The 16377-nt window shown below is 41.4% G+C and overlaps 2 protein-coding genes across 2 annotated transcripts; one reads left to right on the top strand and one right to left on the bottom strand.

Annotated features, from left to right (window-relative positions):
• Positions 1-8258: 8258 nt before the first annotated feature.
• On the top strand, positions 8259-10913 carry LOC129722998 (SWI/SNF-related matrix-associated actin-dependent regulator of chromatin subfamily A member 5-like). Its single transcript, XM_055676910.1, has 3 exons — positions 8259-8570; positions 8723-9192; positions 9248-10913. Exons 1-3 carry the CDS (start codon positions 8415-8417, stop codon positions 10824-10826), a joined length of 2205 nt encoding a protein of 734 aa, XP_055532885.1. The 5' UTR covers positions 8259-8414; the 3' UTR covers positions 10827-10913.
• A 465-nt stretch (positions 10914-11378) lies between these two features.
• Positions 11379-13779, bottom strand: LOC129722295 (WD repeat-containing protein 43). Its single transcript, XM_055675640.1, has 5 exons — positions 12803-13779; positions 12403-12748; positions 12080-12339; positions 11864-12013; positions 11379-11804 (listed from the first exon to the last, which is right to left on the bottom strand). Exons 1-5 carry the CDS (start codon positions 13627-13629, stop codon positions 11444-11446), a joined length of 1944 nt encoding a protein of 647 aa, XP_055531615.1. The 5' UTR covers positions 13630-13779; the 3' UTR covers positions 11379-11443.
• Positions 13780-16377: the final 2598 nt, after the last annotated feature.

Here is a 16377-nt window from a genome sequence, read left to right on the forward strand (position 1 = left end):
TACTTTCAACTTAACAATGCTAAGTTTGACAGCCTTTTACTCTTCATAGTCGTACGCAACCTATTTTCAGTCAGTTTCATCTTCGATAAAGACCTTTCTCCAGTTGCGTTCGAGATCATTAGGCTCAAATAAATAAATGTATGCAACTGCTCGAAATCCGGAATTTTTTTCTTGATATCTGAAAAATAAAAACCTACCGCAATTCGAAAAAAATGCGATCCGCAAGCAAAAATTTGCACACAATTTGAGAAAGACTGCGCAAATATAAGGCTACGCTGGCAATAATCTACAGAACCTAGGAAAACTACACACTTCTGCAGGTCAATAAAATCTGCACACGGACTCTGAAAATCTGCATTTTGCAACGCAAATCTAGTATCCCTGATTCGGACAGGTAAACTTATTTTCGGAATCAACAGCAATGTATGAAAAAAAAAAACTTGTGGATTATCTTCTTTCCTGCTTGATCTCCCATGCGCGCTTGTTCGATTCAAATGGTCTGTTAATGTGTGTCATTCCAAGAGAATCGAAGGTGAAATCTTATGGATGTGGTTGTGATATTGGCGCTCGCGAAAAAATAACACTGAAGGAAAGTTTCAGATTGAAATGGTCTGTTCAAATTTTCTTACTGTAAATTGAACTTTTGATTGAATCTCATTTTTGATAGAGAAAAGAATTTTTTCTCGTTTTGTGGGGGCCCCAAAAATGTGGGGGCCCGGGGCCCGGGCCCCCTGGGCCCCCCCTTAAATCCGGCTCTGACAACAATTGTGCCCCAAAACATATAGAAACAAATTGTGACGGCATAAAAGGAAGTTTTGTGATGAACGGTACAAAAATAGACGTTCGTAACGCTTGAAGGCCACCATACCAATTCTTGGTCGAATGTCTGTTGGCCGTGTTGCCAACTGCTGGAAAGGTGGTTATTATTGGTTTTAGAACATAATATCCGCGATAGCATGTAGCCGAGGTGATATCCGTTGACAGCTCGATTGTATGGGATATCAGGTAATATCGATGGTGATATGGCCTCGATAGCACGAATCGCCTGATATCAGGTGATATGCGGTGTAGTGTGAACGGGGTATAAGCAGCAGTATTATTTGAAGCTAAAGGGAATGCAAGCCAATTAGTCAATGTTTAACTAAAAAGAAATTGATTGAATGGAACTTAGGGCTCAAATAGAGCAACGAACAAATTGAGTTGTTTAGCTATATCAGTTTTCTATGTCATCTGAAAGAGCTGCCTTTTCTAAGCAAAACTTGATTTTCAAAAACTTTCTATCGTTGTCCTTCAATTTTAAAATCACAAATTAAAACTGCTCAAAATCGCTACAATGACTGTTCGCCCATATAGAGTTCTCCAGGCGCGTGTGTATTAGTGCGATGTATACGATTTTTCTTTGTTAGCTGTATACATTTTTTGTCACCTGTGAGAACTGTCATCTGAAAGAGAGGATAAAAAACTACCGAGTTTGATTCACTCTCTCACAAATTTCAATACTTACTAGGGCCGAACGAATTAGAGATGTCCAGGTTCTTCTGTCTTGGGCAGCCGTTCTCCAGTCTCCCCGTACACCAGCAGATCGTGCATCTTTTTCCACCGCGCACATCCACCGCGTGCGAGGTCTACCACGGAGTCGACGGCCTCTTCCTGGTTCTCTACTGAAGATAGTTTTGGCGGCTCTCTCGTCAGGTATCCTGGCTACGTGTCCAGCCCACTGAAGCCTGCCCCGCTGTATTACGTTCACTATATCAGCATGTTTGTATACCTGGTACAACTCGTGATTCATGCGTCTGCGCCACACTCCACCTTCCAATTTACCGCCAAGTATCGATCGCAGAACTTTACGCTCAAAAACTCCGAGCACTCGTCGATCAGCTTCCTTCAGCGTCCATGCTTCATGTCCGTTAAGGGCCACCGGGAGTATCAGCGTCCTATGCAGCGCTAGTTTTGTGCGAGTTTGCAAACTACGGGACCTTAGCTGGTTACGCAGTCCGTAGAAAGCCCTGTTCGCAGCTGCAACTCGTCGTTTCACTTCACGGCTCATATCGTTGTCACATGTCACAAGCGTACCAAGATAAACGAATTCGTCAACCACTTCAAATCGTTCCCCATCTATCTCCACCTCAGAACCAACACCCATGCTCTCTGCCAGCTACCATGTACTTCGTTTTGGCAGAGTTAATGACAAGTCCCAATCTCGCTGCTTCTCTCTTAAAAGGTATGAAAGCCTCCTCCACGGCCTTACGGTTGATACCGATGATATCGACGTCGTCCGCAAAACCAAGAAGCATGTGAGATTTCGTGGTCATCGTACCGTTTCTTTCGACGTTTGCTCTTCGTACTGCACCCTCAAGAGCGATGTTAAACAGTAGATTGGAGAGCGCATCCCCCTGCTTCAGTCCATCCAACGTTACGAACGCGGCTGATGTCTCGCCAGCTATCCGCACGCACGATTTGGATCCCTCAAGTGTCATACGACTCAGCTTTATTAGTTTCGTAGGGAAACCGTGTTCCAGCATGATCTGCCACAGCTCATTTCTTTTCACTGAGTCGTATGCCGCCCTGAAGTCCACAAACAGATGGTATTCGCCAACAAAGTATTCCGTTAGCGGTCTCAATCTGAAGAACAGGATACGGGAGAGCACTTTATATGCGGAGTTGAGCAACGTTATCCCTCGATAGTTGCCACAATCCAATCGATGGCCCTTCTTATAGATAGGGCATATGAGGCCTTCCAACCAGTCGTTCGGCATTTGTTCGTCCGCCCAGATTCTTAATATTATCTGGTGGACCGCATAGTACAGCCGCTCGCTTCCCGCTTTTAGAAGTTCGGCCGGGATACCGTCCTTCCCAGCGGCCTTGCGTTTTTCAGCTCACTAATCGCCTTTTTCACCTTCTCCTGTGTCGGTGGCTCCACAGCTTGTTCGTCACTCATACTCGTCATCCTGTTCCTGCTCTGCTCATCCGGCTCCTCACCATTCAATAGCGCCTGAAAATACTCCTTCCACCTGGCTGCAACCGTCGGTTTATCAGTAAGCAGGTTGCCGTCCTTGTCATTACACATGACCGGCACAGGGAAATTCCTGCTTCTGACTCTGTTGACAGTTCTATAGAATCTCCGCACGTCGTTTTCAGCATAGCTGTCCTCTGCGCTGGCGAGCACCTGCTCCTCGTGCTCGCGCTTCTTCCGACGGTGAGTTCTATTTTCGGCAGCTCTTGCCACCCTGTACCTCTCTCTGTTCTGACGCGTAGCCGCAGTGAGCATGCGGCTCCTGGCACGGTTCTTCTCATCTGTCGCTCTCTGGCACTCAGCATCAAACCAGCCGTTAGGCTGTCTTCCACGCGTCGTACCTACCACCTCTCTCGCAGTCGTTTCGATGGCGCCGTGAATACTGCTCCACAGCCCATTTATGTCTTCTACTCCTTCCTCCTGCTGTTCTGCGATCCGTTGATCCAGCTCTCTGGCGTATTCTGCTGCCACGCCATCAGCTTTCAACCGCTGAATGTTGAAACGCGTCGTCCTCTCTGTACGAGATTTCAGCACGTTCGACAACCGTGCGCGGATCTTACAAACGACGAGATAATGGTCAGAGTCAATGTTTGGTCCCCGAAAAGACCTAACATCAGTAACATCCGAAAAGTGCCGACCGTCAATCAGTACGTGATCGATCTGGGAGCAGTCTTCTCCATTTGGATGCCTCCAGGTGTGTTTCCGAATAAACGTGGAAAATAGGAGCTACATATGACCATTCCTCTGGCCGCGGCAAAGTTTATCAGCCTCAGGCCGTTTTCATTGGTTGACGAGTGGAGGCTATGCCTTCCAATGACCGGACGGAAGAATTCCTCCCTCCCAACCTGTGCGTTTGCGTCTCCGATGACGACTTTTAAGTCGTGTTTTGGGCACTCGTCATAGATTCGCTTAAGCTTGTCATAGAACTCATCTTTGACTTCATCGGATTTGTCGTTTGTCGGTGCGTAGGTGTTGATTAAACTGTAGTTGAAGAATTTGCCATTAATCCTCAACACGCATATACGGTCATCTACGGGCCTCCACCGGATGACTCTTGTTTTCTGATTTCCCAGCACTACGAAACCGACGCCCCGTTCCGCTACTTTGCCGCCACTGTAGTAGATGTGGTACTTGAAAGAAGTGCGTGCAATAGGGTCTACTGCACGGAATTCCCTTTCTCCGGAATTTGGCCACCGAACCTCCTGAATCGCTGCGATTTCGACTCCCTGCCGCTGTAGTTCTCGAGCAAGCAAGCCAGCCCGCGTCGGTTCATTGAGAGATCGGACGTTCCAAGTACCCAATTTCCAATCGTTTACCTTAATCTTTTTCCGTGTTCGTAGCCTAGATCTTTGCCGATTGATCCGTTCCGTATTTCTAAATTCGTTGTTCGTGGTTGAAGGGAGGTTTCGGTATACTACCTTACCAGAGTCGCGATACCTACATCCTGCTGATGGGGCTGCCATCTTAGGTGTAACTGGCGGGATACAGCATTCCATAATTCAGCCGCCCGCTCCGGGTCAGACGCTGTTGTACGCCGCCCCTTTGGGGATACAGCCGTGTACGACCCCCTTCCCAGTCAGCATACGACCATAGTTTCCACCGGGGTTGGTTACCCGATCTCCGCTAAGGTTACTCGTATTCCGGTCGGCACCACGTGGAGGTTGGGATAGGAGCTGCTGGACAGAGGTGAATGGCCACATTAGGGTCTCAAGTTACACGTGTCCAGCCATTTGCCAACCTCACAAATTTCAATATACAGTGTAAATCGGACCGTGTCGTGGTGTTCGTGTGTTTTCGCTTGGAGAACTCTATACCATGGTTGCAACTATTCAGTCCACATAAGCACTGATGATAGTTGTATGTAGCAACCGAAATACGTATCTGCGGACAGTATTCGATTAAAGGGTATTCGATTTTTTGTAGTAGAATTAAATGGAAACATAACCTATTCTCAATATTCAAAATAATAACGATTATTTTGAAATTTTGCTTAGTGAGCCATAATGCCGCTATTGTCGCTATAAGCAAGCGTGCACATTCATTATCAGAGACAAAAACCATCAGTAATGCCGCTTGTGTTGATGTAAGCAAGCGTGCACACCTATTCGGGTTATTCGCGTTGAAAGAGATTTTGAAGGCTGTTCGCACTTACGTGAACACTCATATGTAATTGTCAAAATGTGCGTGATGACAAAAGCAAAAATATTTCTCTCCTTCTTTGTTACATGCAAAAACCAAACAAATATCAGCAACGCCGTCAACGCGAATTAGCGAAGACAAAAACGTTTTCCCCATTAGCAAAGACAAAAACCGTTTACGCTCGTCTGTTTGTCGGTGGTTTAGGTTTTGTTTAGAAAAAAGGTTTACCAAAAGGAAATAACTTTGTCGTAAAATCAGTAGGGATCCGACAACAGGATGTCGGCGTGCGCACTAGCTAAAAGGCATATATGAGCTAGTGCTGGGATTTTTAACCGGATATATTCGTGATCCAGTTATCCGAAGCTCGGATCACGAATGTGTAAACGAATACTATTCGGATGTCCGGATATCCTGATACGGATAATCGAATAGTCGGATATCCGGATATACTATCCGGATTTTTTTCTGTCTTCTAGGCCCGTTCGAATGAAATGTAACGCGAAAAATGGCTTTTTCCACAATCCCCCATCCCCTCGTAAGTAATTATTTACACAATTCTAATTAAACTATGTTCGGATACAATATCTGGATATCGACCATCCGAAAATCCGGATATCCTGTCGGATAATATCCGGATATCCGGTTGATCCGGATTTTGGATATTTGGCGGATATCCGAGGTCGGATATCCAGATATTTTAATCCGGATAGTCCCAACACTAATATGAGCCAAACGAACATGTCAAAATCCGAGCCACGTTTTTCATGGTCTTTTGCAAAACAATGAATTAATAGGGCTTCAAAAATGCTTTATCACAGTGATTTTTAACTTCGAGCAGAGTTTCCGATTTTTATATATCATTTGAAAGAGTGTAATTTCCTGAGCAAAATGTGATTTTTTGAAACTTTGATTTTTAAATGAAGGATAAAAATCTGCTCGAAGTGCCTTAAGTGACAGTTCTCTCATATACCGTATATGGGCGAAACGTCATCTAAGACCTTTCGAGCAGTTTTTTTATTCTTCGTTTAAAAATCGAAGGAAAACGATAAACGTTTTTCAAAAATCACGTTTTGCTCAGAAAACGCGGCTTTTTCAAATAATATATAAAAAAAAACCGGTATAGCTTCAGGACCCAATTGGTATATGGCTGAACTGTCATTGTAGCGATTTCGAGCAGTTTTAAATCGTGATAAATATTTTTTAAATCTTGTTTTACTTAACATGCAGATCTTTCAGATGATAAAAAAAACTCTGATATAGCTTAACAACTCAATTCGTGATTTGAAAATCGAAGAACAACGATAGAAAATTTTTGAAAATCACGTTTTGCTCAGAAAATGCAGCTCTTTCAGATGATATAAAAAAATGATAGAGCTAAACAACCCAAATACCAAAGCAAATGTCAAACCCTATCATCTCACTGTAGTGTAACACCCGAATTGATATCCGATATCTTCTGGCGATATCAGGTGATATGCGGCGTAGTCTGAACAAGGCGAACAAGGCATAAGTGGGTGATAAACAGGGATACCAGATGTGCAGATTTTTACAGTCCGTGTGCAGATTATAATTAATTTGCGGATATTTTTCATAGCTTCTGCAGATTTTTGTCAAAGTCGTCAAAGTCTATAGATATAAGTGACTTTTCACCTACGCACACTAGTAAACGTGTAAACCCGTGGGAAGTTGCTTTTGTTTCCTCCAAACTGTAAATCATCGCATCTTGTTGCTTCGACTTTTATCACTTTTCACCATTTTTGGTCGATTATGTTCAGCAGCTTTTTCCGAATTCTGATCACGAATGAGAAAATTTCTTCAGAAACAAGTTTGAAACATATAATGAGTGTTCAATTGAATTTTTGTCCAGCTGCTAAAAACATAGCATTGCGAACAAAACAGTTATTTATAAATATTTTCCCCAACTAGTGGCACTAACACCAGAGATGCCAGACTTTTTTTTGGCAAGTCTGTATAATCCATAAAAATGTCTGTATAAGTCTGTATACCACTGCGAAAAAAAGTTACCGATACATTGATACCTAATTATTTGTCGACCTGTCAGATTGTTTTGTTTTATTGCTTGTTTTGATTGTTCTTTTTCGAGTCTATCATAGTTGGTTGATTAATTGATAACTAATGTATCTTTTAAATCTAAGTAACACATAGAAGTAAGAGTCTTTCCCGTGATAAAAATCATCGTTCGTCGTAATGTAGCTAAACTGATACATGATGGCAGAAGTCTCGCGGTTATAAAAATAGTACCTTCAAGGTTTGGGACATTTTAAGCAATTCTTCAACGTTGGATATTGCTCCGAATAGAACAAACGGTCTTTTCACCAATATAACCTGCATGGCAATCGATCGAGACAATCAACTGTTTGTTACTGGGGGCGAAACAGGCAGATTAGTGCCCACGGGGCCGATAAAAACCCCGATAGCCTGACTCGATTCCCGTTGTCATGATTTCACTCTCAAAAACGCAAGATTAATATGTTCAGCAAAGTGTTCAGTTCCTAGTTCACTTTTTCCAGCAACGGCTACAGTGACTTTTGGTTTTTGTGTTCGTTTTTTTGTGTATACTGGTAAAACCATTATGTAGAATATCAGATATCTGTGTAATATCTGTATTATACTAAATGTCTGTATAAAATCTGTAGGCTTATGCGTGTCTGTATCGCAACACAGAAAGTCTGTATAATACAGATTTGTCTGTATATCTGGCATCTCTGACTAACACATTCGTACGTAAAAAGGTCTATATCATAGAGATTTTTTTCGGAATTCAAGCAATTTTTTCCAGTTTTCCGAGCAGTTGCAGACATTTATCAAAAGTATTTAGCATCTCTGATCTCTGATATCTGATGATAAATTCTTGAAAATATTGCCCATTTCAGTAATGTTTTCAATTTCTCGTTTTTACTTTCCAATCGAGAAAACTATAAGTTCTAATAGCGCAAAATATGATACTTTCTCATTAAAACTCTTATGAACCGAAATTTTTAATAAGAAAATTAAGTACGATTCAACAAGGTCCCACTGTCCTAGCAAACGTTCACATTTTCTCTTAACAGGATTGAGCGTGAGAGAACGTGAGTACATCGGCGCGAAAACGGTTGTCAGCTGCTTTTTTACTTCGCTGTTAAGGCAGGTCATGCAACATCAGTTAACGACCAACACCGGCGTAGAATAAGTGGATTGCTTGAGTTTGAGAATCGAAGATTCGTGTTTGTTCCTGTTAATTAAATTTAATGCAATTTCTTAAATGATAATTCCATTTGTTACTGACATATCTCAACGAGTAAGCAAAATTCTGCTGCCTTTGCAATTTCTCAGCAACAACATGAGCAATCAGGTTGCAAACAATGGAGACGATGCGGCAGCTGGTAATAGCGAAAATTCCGATATCAAGCATCCTGAGGTAAGTAACACAATCTCGGAAAAGATCCGATCACGTTTATTTAAAATAAAAGTAGGTACCGTTTCCGTATTCGTACTCCATGTTTTGCACAAAACGAATCAGTTCATGGCCTACTTTTTAAAATATTTGAATGTTTTTCAACTCCACTCTAGCGTCGTCACTCCGCGACTCCCAGTGATGTGATGGATATGGACCACTCTGTTGACGATTCCACCAACTTGAGTGCTTACCGCAGAGATCTATCCGACGCTCAAATGTGTCGCTTAGAGTTTCTGGAGGATCAGTTTTTACAGTTCAAACAGTTTATCGAGCAGCGCAAAGGTACTAAAAACCCGGCGTCAAAAGGAAATACGAAAGATTCCAACAATAATCAACCGGTCAAAAGGGAGAGAAAACGCGTGCAGCAGCATATCGGAAAGGAAAAGGACCTTTTGAAGGTTGGGGCATACTTTACTACCTCACCGTCATTCATCAATGGAGTAATGAGAGATTACCAAGTCGATGGTTTGAACTGGCTCATATCGCTGTATGATAAGGGTATCAATGGAATCTTGGCCGATGAGATGGGTTTGGGTAAAACGCTGCAATCAATATCTATGTTGGGTTATCTGAGGCACCACAAGTAAGTGATTTACAAAAAGTACAATGCGTGAACTAATATTTGTTTTTTTTTTTAGAAACATCAAAGGACCCCATCTAGTTATTGTTCCTTTATCAACAATTAACAACTGGATTCGAGAATTCCAACGATTTATTCCAGATGTTCGAGTCTTACGGGGACATTGTTACAAGCAAGATAAAGGGCAACTGTACAAGACCCTGGCAGCAGGCCGTAGATCATGGGACGTTGTTGTTACAAATTATCAATTTTTCGTTTCCGAAAAAACGCATTTCAAACGAATCAATTATCAGTACGTTATCCTCGATGAGGCTCAGCGTTGTAAAAATGAGCACACACAATTTTCATCATTACTACGACAAATTACTTATCGCAGCATTTTATTCCTAACTGGTACTCCAATCAACAACAATCTGCACGAACTATGGGCAATGTTGAATTTGCTTCTGCCAGAATTCTTCCGCGATGCAGAGGATTTCGACTCTTGGTTCAAAGTAGAGGACTGCATTGATCCAAATCACGAACGCTCGTTGCGACTGAAAAATATCCTCCAGCCGATTATGCTTCGTCGTATAAAAGCTGAAGTTGAACTTAACATTCCACCAAAGATAAAGACTACCATCTTTATGCCTCCCACGAGGGCAATGAGGTATTGGTCCAAAAAAGTGATCAATCGGGACATTCAGCTTACTCGTGGTGCAGGATATAGTGTGAACTTTCATATGGCCAATATATTCCCTTATCTACGGCAGGTGACTTTACACCCATACTTGATGCCTGGTGCGGAACCGGAGCCCTTCGAGGAAGGACAACATTTAGTAGATGCCAGCTCACGGATGATCGTACTCGATAAACTTCTTGCTCGACTGTATAAACGCGGATCACGGGTCCTTATTTTCTCTCAGTTTGTAGTTCTGTTAAACATTCTGGATGATTATTTGGCATGGAAGGGTTACAAATATTCACGTCTAACTGGAGATACCAACACTGACGAACGACAAGTTCTGCTAGACGATTTTAACGCTCCAGGGTCAGACAAGTTTATCTTTATGCTAACAACCCGTGCCGGAGGGGTAGGCATTAATCTCCCGACTGCCGACACTGTGATATTCTACGATGTCGATTGGAATCCACAGGCCGATTTCCAGGCAGAAGATCGAGCCCATCGCATCGGACAAACTAAGCAGGTTCACGTGTTCCGCTTTATCGTTTTGGGAACTGTGGACGAGAGTTTATATCGATGCTCTTATCTTAAGCAAGCACTGGATAAAGCGATTGTGAAGAAAAGTCTTGGGGAGGCGGAAATATCGTCCGCTATCAAGCATCACGAGGAGTACCTGCAAGTAGGAAGCAGCATCGACGTGGCGGCTGTTGACAGTCAGTTGGATAGCATATTTGAGGAAATCGATCGTGGTGCTCGCAATCCAGAACAAGACACATTATTTAAAGAAGTTTACCTAAAAGGTACACTCAAACGACGTTTATCTGAGGAGCGCGAGTTGGATGCAATCAAGCCTCCACCGGAACCGATTCTACCAACTATAGATCTGTCCGGACCTGCCGGCTACGTATATAAACCTCGTAAGGCGAAAAAAGCTCGCTGTTATATAAATGAAAATTACAGCGATGAATTTTAAGCTTTTTTGTTACTTTTATGTTTCTAAACATGTTATACCAGTTCTGATATTACTTTCTCACTGCCGAGTACAGTATTGTTCTTTTGTGTAGTATGTACTTTTAATAAAGACTTTGTAATATTAACGAAAGTCGTATATAATTATTTTCTACGAAAAACTGAGAATAAAAATCCGAATTCCGTAAAAAACGGAAATCTTAAAAAACACAAAACGGCTGTGTAATGGCATTTGGCAAATTTTCGAACAAATGTGATGATTATTTGAACGAAAATACGAAAAACAGTTGAATAATTGAAAAATACGTGTTGAGAGTATTCGCAGAAAAATGTTTGAGGAAGTTCAAAGAAATATGGTCGACGGAGAATCGGGAAATAATTTAAAATGTGTGATATACTTTGTTCAGTCATTCATCTAGCTTTTCAAATTAGAGTCTCTTATACGACCGACAAATTTCTTCTCGTTTTTAGTTTTATATGTAGGGTTTGAACTAAAACTTACCATTGCTTCGAATTTGAAAGCACCTCCGTTTTTTTTAAATAAATGACTCCAAAATGCATTTTTACTGGTAATATATATCGATTTTTAACACAAATATTCTAAATAAAACGATGCACTAGCTAATCAGAAACATCCATCTCTTCGTCGTCGTCCTCCTCCTCTTCGACATCGTCACTGGATTCTTCCTCCTGTACACCATTTACTTGTTCGTCCACTTCACTGTTTTCCGTATCCTCATCCGGAATAGAACCATTTCGCAACCGAACGAAACTTCCAGCAGTGACATCCTCATCCTCGTTCTCTTCATCCATGTCACCATCGAAATCCTCCACCGACGATTCTACTCCTTTGCCCAAAACTGAGTCTACATCGGAATCGTCCTCCTCCTGATAAACTAGTGCCTGCTCAGTATCTGCAGTCCCCGTCAATTGATCGCTTCGATCGATTTGACTAACCAGCAAGTCCAACCGACCGCTCAGCCTGTGAATAGTGTAAAGCAACGAGTTACAATGTATTTCAACTTGGTTCCGGTAGCTTACTTGGAAAGGGAATTCGCATGCTCCACACGGTACTCAATGATTCCCAGACAGGTACCAAAGTTTGAAAGTAAATTTTCTGAACCCAAAGCCATCAACTGGCTTGCGTGGCTGTGAATTAATGCTTTCAACCAGCAGATAGCGGTTGCTACACTGTAAAGGCGACATAATAAAGTTATAAAGGTTGAAATTCTTATCAGACAAAACACTTTAACTCACTGAACAGTCTTTTTCTGCATAAGACCAGATATTTCATCCAACAGAACACTGACGTATTGCGCCGGTACACGTTCAGCCGTACGCGCTATAACATCCGGGTCATTCCGACTAAATACGTTCCGCAGAATAGCAGCATCTTTACTGTGTAAACCCTGAATGAGCAAATGAGCCATGTTTTTCTGAGCTTCCTTTCCCCTTGGAGAACTATCCGAAGAGGCGAGCGCTAAATTTTCTAAGCGGGCCTCCATAGGAATTTCAAGCTAGAATATAGTTTTCTCTAGTTTACATGCCAACGAAAAATATAGTTTCTAAACAATACTCACCGTTTTTAAAGATTTTCTACTGGCGTTCACCGGGTTCAAGAATTCGGCAGTCGCATTATCCACAGTGGGCGTTTTGGTTTTAAGCAATTTGTCCTCACTCCGTTTGGAAATCGACTTCTGTTCACGTATGATAACGTTCTGTTTGATATCTTTTTCGATAGTTATCTGTTCGAATTTCAGATTGATTTCGGTACCATATCCCACCAACAACTGTTCCTGATTGGGAGAAAACTCAATGCTAGCTGTGTAGATTGGTAAACGATCAACAGCCTTAGATCCACTACCGGCAGTGTCAAGCGCCACCTCGTACGTGTGGTTGGCTTTTATTGGCTTGTTCACGCTTATTCTGAAAGAAAGAAATATAAACTGAACGTAACAATGTGAAAAGCGTTAAACTTACTTATCCAAACTCTTGATGTAGTAATAAGCCATTCCGGATTTGGAAACGGTCACCAGATGCAATTTGGAATCCAACATTCGCGTCGAAATATACTCTGGAGCATCGTCCATGGTGAATATTCCAACGGGCGATCTTCCATCGCCTTCCATCGACCACAAGGACACATGTCGATCATGGACAGAAGTAGTCAAAACGTAAACCTTTTCATCGCTGCCGAAAACTCTTTCCGCTCGAACCGTGTTCGATGTGTGACCGACAAACGATTTACTAACTTCTTCCTGTTGCATATCCCAAAGCTTCAGCTGCCTGGCACCGGTTAATATTGTCTCTCCCTTGTCAACTACAGCCAAACAAGTGAGCTTCTCGACTCCCACGTTGTGCGCTTTTTTCTGTTCGCACTGACTCAGACTCCATTCTATTACCTTTCCATCGGCACCAGCTGTGTAAAGCGAATCTGCTCCGACTTCTGCACAAATTGCCGTGATAGGCCCAGAGTGTCCTGCACCCTTGAAAGTTTTCTCGATCTTAGAAGAAGCTAAACCATACAAAGCCACTGTGCCGCTACTGGTTCCGAACGCGACAAACGTTTGCTGGCTTCCACTACCGCTGCTGGCTCGTTTTTTCTTTTTCTTGGCGCTCAGACCACCGCCGGAACCGATTTCCACCCAGGTAAAGCATGTACACGGAACATTGAGGTGCAGGTTTGGTATGTACTCCTGGCAAACGCGACCTGCTTCCACTTCGTACACGACAAATTTACCTTGGCTGTTGATAAAAGCGAAATATTTCCCGTCCTGAGAAAATTCCCTCGGATTTGGAACCGCCATAATGACACAATATTAACTATTGTCACTATTAAGCACTACAAAAACTAGCAACAGTCCTAGAAATGATCGAAACACACGAAAGATACAGTAAAGCAGCGTGCTCTCCGAAATGCGGCAATATAAACACGCCTTTGCAACCACGAGAACTGTCAAAAGATGAATCGCGTGCGCTAGCTGTTTTGATCTTTCAACCCTTAAACTGTAAAGAACAGTTAGCAATATGTCAAAATCGCAAAATAGTCGGATTGCGTTCATAAAATTTTGAAGATAAAATTGTGTAGTGAACAAAAGGTGCAATCAGCATTTCAAGTTAAATTTTAAACATTCATGAGAAGTTACATTAGCAGTTTGCATGTCGAGCTCGTATACAAAAATCCAGCCGTAAACTGTATATCCTCCATTACTCTTCAATGGAGGTGAGTATTTTTACGGCGGGGTATTTGCATATATGTTCTTTCCCGGGTGAATAAGGTTGATAAACACAACAAAATATATATTTCTATCTAAAGCGTGGTAGGCAGTTGAAAAGAAAAGAGGTTCACGAAATTTTGCCCTTTTTACCAAACGGAATTTTGACAGCTGAGAAAGCTTCACAGTAACGATATCTGACGTCAGTGAGCGCATGATTTTTGCTTTTTTCTCTAGAACACTTGAACGCACTTGTTTACCGTGATCTGGTGTGAGAGCAGGGATGCCAGGTATTTTTTTTTCAAAAGTTTTCATGGTCCGCGCAAAAATGTCTTCCTACCCGAAGCCCGAAGGCTGAAAAAACTTTCTGGCAAATCGAAAACTGTCGAGCAAAAAAGGTCACCACTAATGCACTAATGTAAAATTCGGGTCGTTCAAATATCAAATTCAAATATAATGTTTACTCCAATGTCTTCACGCTGTCGTCACAAAAATGGATGTCTTCATCATACACTCAAAATATTTTTCACGTTATTGTTACGTGAAAGTTCCTATACTTGTTCATTTTCTGTCATTTTGCATGATTTATGTGACAAACATAACATCTACGTGAAAATCCCATGCATACCATGGCTAATCACGTACCATCTACGTGAACTTGACAACGTCAAACAGGATGTATCGCGTGAATTCTCTGTGCGAAAATAACCAGAAATCAAAATGGCGAAGCTGTTGTCTTATTCTGAACATAAAACAGAATTTCTGAATGGCTTGAAAATAAATGAATTTTCGAAAAATCCTAATAAACACGTGACTTGAGCTTACAGGTTTCACACAGCTTCAGTTCAAAGGTGGAAGAGTTACCTGAAAAACAGCTGCAGCGGACAATAACAATCCCCGCGAATGTCGTAATATTTATTAGTTTTTATGTTGTTTTATTCATTTACGAATTGACGAATTTGCATACCTGTATGATATCTGATAGCGAATCACGTTTTACGAAATGTACAATTTTCATTTAAAGCCCTATTTAGAGTTCCAAGCAAAGTGAAAATCTCATACAAAATGTTCATTTTTTCACGCTCGTGAAAAATGCAACCTGCAAACATTTCACTTCGCTTGGAACTGTCAACAAATGCGATCCAGCGAAATCGAAGGTTGTGGATCTCATCTTTTTCACTGGGGTTTTCTTTTTTCACGCATGCAAATGGTAGTAAAAAAAGCAGCAGCAAGCGAAAACTTGCGTGCGTTTATATTCTGTCAGTTGCAGCCAATTTTCATTTCGCTCGGAGTGTAAACTCGTGAATTTCGCTTCACTTAAACTGTAAACTGTGCAGGCTGGTGAAATACCTGCGTGTTCCACAAACGGGTTTTCACAACAGATTTCGGAAGCGAAAATTTACGCTTTTTCACTTGTCAAATTTTTCTTTTTGCTTGGAACTGTAAACTATGCTTATTTCTCTAATTTTTAAGAGCTAGGAAACGGGTTTTAGAAATTATCAAAATATGTTGCGTAATAAACCACTCAGGTATGCATATTCGTCGTTTACCAGTAGATGAATTCTACGTGAAACTCACATGAAATGCATGCATCTACTGAATAAGTTTCAAAGGATAATTTATTTACCAGGCCATGATGAACTCAAATGACAATCACGTAGAATCTACGAGAAAACGATAGTGGAAAATATTCACGTAACTCCTCCGGTAAATATAACGTGAAAAGTATTTCGAATGTAGGCTAATGTCTTCCAATCTGGCATCGCTGGGTGTGAGACGACCAACTAACTGCCTAACACTTTCAGTACCTGAATGTTTTATTCAAAAAGTAGTATTTATTTGTGAATGTTTTATTCAAAAAGTAGTATATAACATTGGATATTCCATTTTTTGCAAAGCATATCCCGCATAATCAAAAACCATTGCTGAAGCGGTAAGGACTTTAACTATACTTAATGATGTATGGTAACTGTTCGTGATAATATCTTTTATCAGTTATTACTGTACTAAATTGAATGACTTGAACTATTGAGCTACAGTCGTCGTTCGTTAACTGCTACATGTTTACATTGCAGTTATCGAATGCCGTTCGATAACTGCAACACTTGACACATGCCAAAATTTAGAGGGGGGTCCGTCACTACCATTTTTGTTTACAATGATGTCGAAATGTATTTTTTTAATGGAATAGTGGCAAAAAATAGCAGAAAACTAAAAGAGGCAAGCTTTTTGATTAATCAATTTGATATTCATATTTCCGCATCATAATTTATTGCGTTTTAGTAACTACTTTACATAACCAATACGTAGGCGAAGATAAAGTTCATCACTACAGAAGAT

This window comes from Wyeomyia smithii, chromosome 2, assembly GCF_029784165.1.
Source record: "Wyeomyia smithii strain HCP4-BCI-WySm-NY-G18 chromosome 2, ASM2978416v1, whole genome shotgun sequence".
Taxonomy (NCBI): domain Eukaryota; kingdom Metazoa; phylum Arthropoda; class Insecta; order Diptera; family Culicidae; genus Wyeomyia; species Wyeomyia smithii.

Coding starts and splice junctions, on each gene's coding strand:
- LOC129722998 (XM_055676910.1), top strand. CDS start 8,415: ATGATAATTCCATTTGTTACTGACATATCTCAACGAGTAAGCAAAATT. Junction 8,571..8,722: donor CCGATATCAAGCATCCTGAG/GTAAGTAACACA, acceptor ACTCCACTCTAG/CGTCGTCACTCCGCGACTCC. Junction 9,193..9,247: donor GGTTATCTGAGGCACCACAA/GTAAGTGATTTA, acceptor TTTTTTTTTTAG/AAACATCAAAGGACCCCATC.
- LOC129722295 (XM_055675640.1), bottom strand. CDS start 13,629: ATGGCGGTTCCAAATCCGAGGGAATTTTCTCAGGACGGGAAATATTTC. Junction 12,749..12,802: donor TACATCAAGAGTTTGGATAA/GTAAGTTTAACG, acceptor TCTTTCTTTCAG/AATAAGCGTGAACAAGCCAA. Junction 12,340..12,402: donor GTAGAAAATCTTTAAAAACG/GTGAGTATTGTT, acceptor ACTATATTCTAG/CTTGAAATTCCTATGGAGGC.